General features: G+C 61.1%; 1 protein-coding gene across 1 annotated transcript in view; it reads right to left on the bottom strand.

The window, feature by feature from the left end:
• DAGLA (diacylglycerol lipase, alpha) overlaps positions 1 to 1,500 on the bottom strand; it is a 28,474-nt gene that overhangs the window by 22,963 nt on the left and 4,011 nt on the right. The window contains exons 3-4 of the mRNA XM_006899835.1: positions 629 to 730; positions 102 to 240 (exon numbers count right to left, since the gene is read on the bottom strand). Coding sequence (XP_006899897.1) covers positions 102 to 240; positions 629 to 730 — 241 coding nt within the window. The remainder of the gene's footprint in view (positions 1 to 101; positions 241 to 628; positions 731 to 1,500) is intronic.

The raw sequence follows: 1,500 nt of genomic DNA on the forward strand, positions 1-1,500 counted from the left end.
CCCCCCCAGCCCTCTGGCCTGGCCTGCCCGCCTCACGCCCCACCCTGCCCCTCTGGGCCTGCCCGCCTCACGCCCCACCCCGTCCCTCCGGCCCGACTGACCGCAGGTTGTAGGTCCGCAGGTTGCGCTGTCTCCTCTTGGTGGCTCTCAGCTTGACGAAGGTGCGGCCCGTGGGGTCGAAGACGCAGAGGACGGTGATGCAGACACTGAGGATGACCACCCAGTTGCAGACGACCATCCCTGGGGATGGAAGAGGTGGGGGCGTTGGGGGTACCTCCTCACCCCTCCTGCCTCCTCAGCCGTGAAGAGCAAGGATCTCCGAAGCCGTGGCTCCTGCTCCTGGTCACTCAGCTGCCCCTCGCTTCTTAGCCCGCCCTCAGCACAGGACAGGCAGCAATGTGGGTGTCTCAGGAGGGGCCAGCAGGCTCGGAGGAGACACCTCAGCGCCCTGGGGCAGTTCTGTGCCCCCGGCTGCCCGCCCCACTGACAAGCCACGGGGTGGGGGGGTGGGGGGCAGCCCTCGCCTGCCACGCTGCTGGGGCCCTCCCAGAGGAATCTCTCCAGAAGGGGTCAGTGCCCTCCCCTCTGTGCATCCTGCCGTGTCCACCTCCAGGCGGCACCGACGTACCGAGGGTGACGTTCTTGGCGGTGAGGTCGTTGCACGAGGTGTAGTACTGGGTGAGCCAGACGATGCCGACGATGGCGTAGATGAACTCGATCACCAGGATGGCTGCAACGAGAGCGGAGCCCTGGCTGGAGGACGCCCCGCAGCTGCCCGCAGGGGAGGCGCCCCGGAGCCTGGGGTGGGAGGCAGCGGGTCCACAGGACCCCCTGCTCACTCGCTCACAGGCCCTCAGGCCCAGTGTCCCCCGGGAAGGTAGATGAAGAGGCACGGGCCTGTCCTTTCAGCCTTATACAATTACAGGCCTGAACCTGGACTCAGATGCATCTTAGGAAAGTGACTTGGTCTCGCTGCACCTGTTTCCTCATCTGTAAAACGGGGGTGATAGCTTATGTCATAGCAGGTTTGGGTTTTGGTAATACTCTTCGTGTTAGAGGCAAGGTCCTCCCACATGAGGGCAGGACATCTAATTCCCTTTTACTATGTTACGTGGGAATTAGAGGAGGGTGTTCATGGAAACGGCTGTTTCCCGGGAAGAAGGCTCTGGAGCCCACAGGAGCAGGAAGGAAGGGCCCGCACAGCCGGCTGCCTGAGGTTTGCTCCCTGAGCCCCCAAGTAGCAAGCTCAGGGCCGAGGTAGGGGAGGAGGGCCCCACGGGCCCCTCACGTCTCTTCAAGGGGCCAGGCGCAGGGTGAGAGGGCGCTGGGCAGAGGCTCTGAGTGGTGAGTAGGATTTCAGGCCTTGAAGCTCGACAGCCCCAGTTCAAACCCCAGCTGATGCTTCCTAGTTGTGCTTTTTTTTAAAAAAAATGTTTTTAATTTAAATTTATTATTAATTTCAGTAAAAATTTAGAGTCTTTGGATTTCCATTCATTCATT

The sequence above is a fragment of the Elephantulus edwardii genome, unplaced genomic scaffold (assembly GCF_000299155.1).
Source record: "Elephantulus edwardii isolate Elephantulus edwardi_28Jun2011 unplaced genomic scaffold, EleEdw1.0 scaffold00268, whole genome shotgun sequence".
NCBI classification, from domain to species: Eukaryota; Metazoa; Chordata; class Mammalia; order Macroscelidea; family Macroscelididae; genus Elephantulus; species Elephantulus edwardii.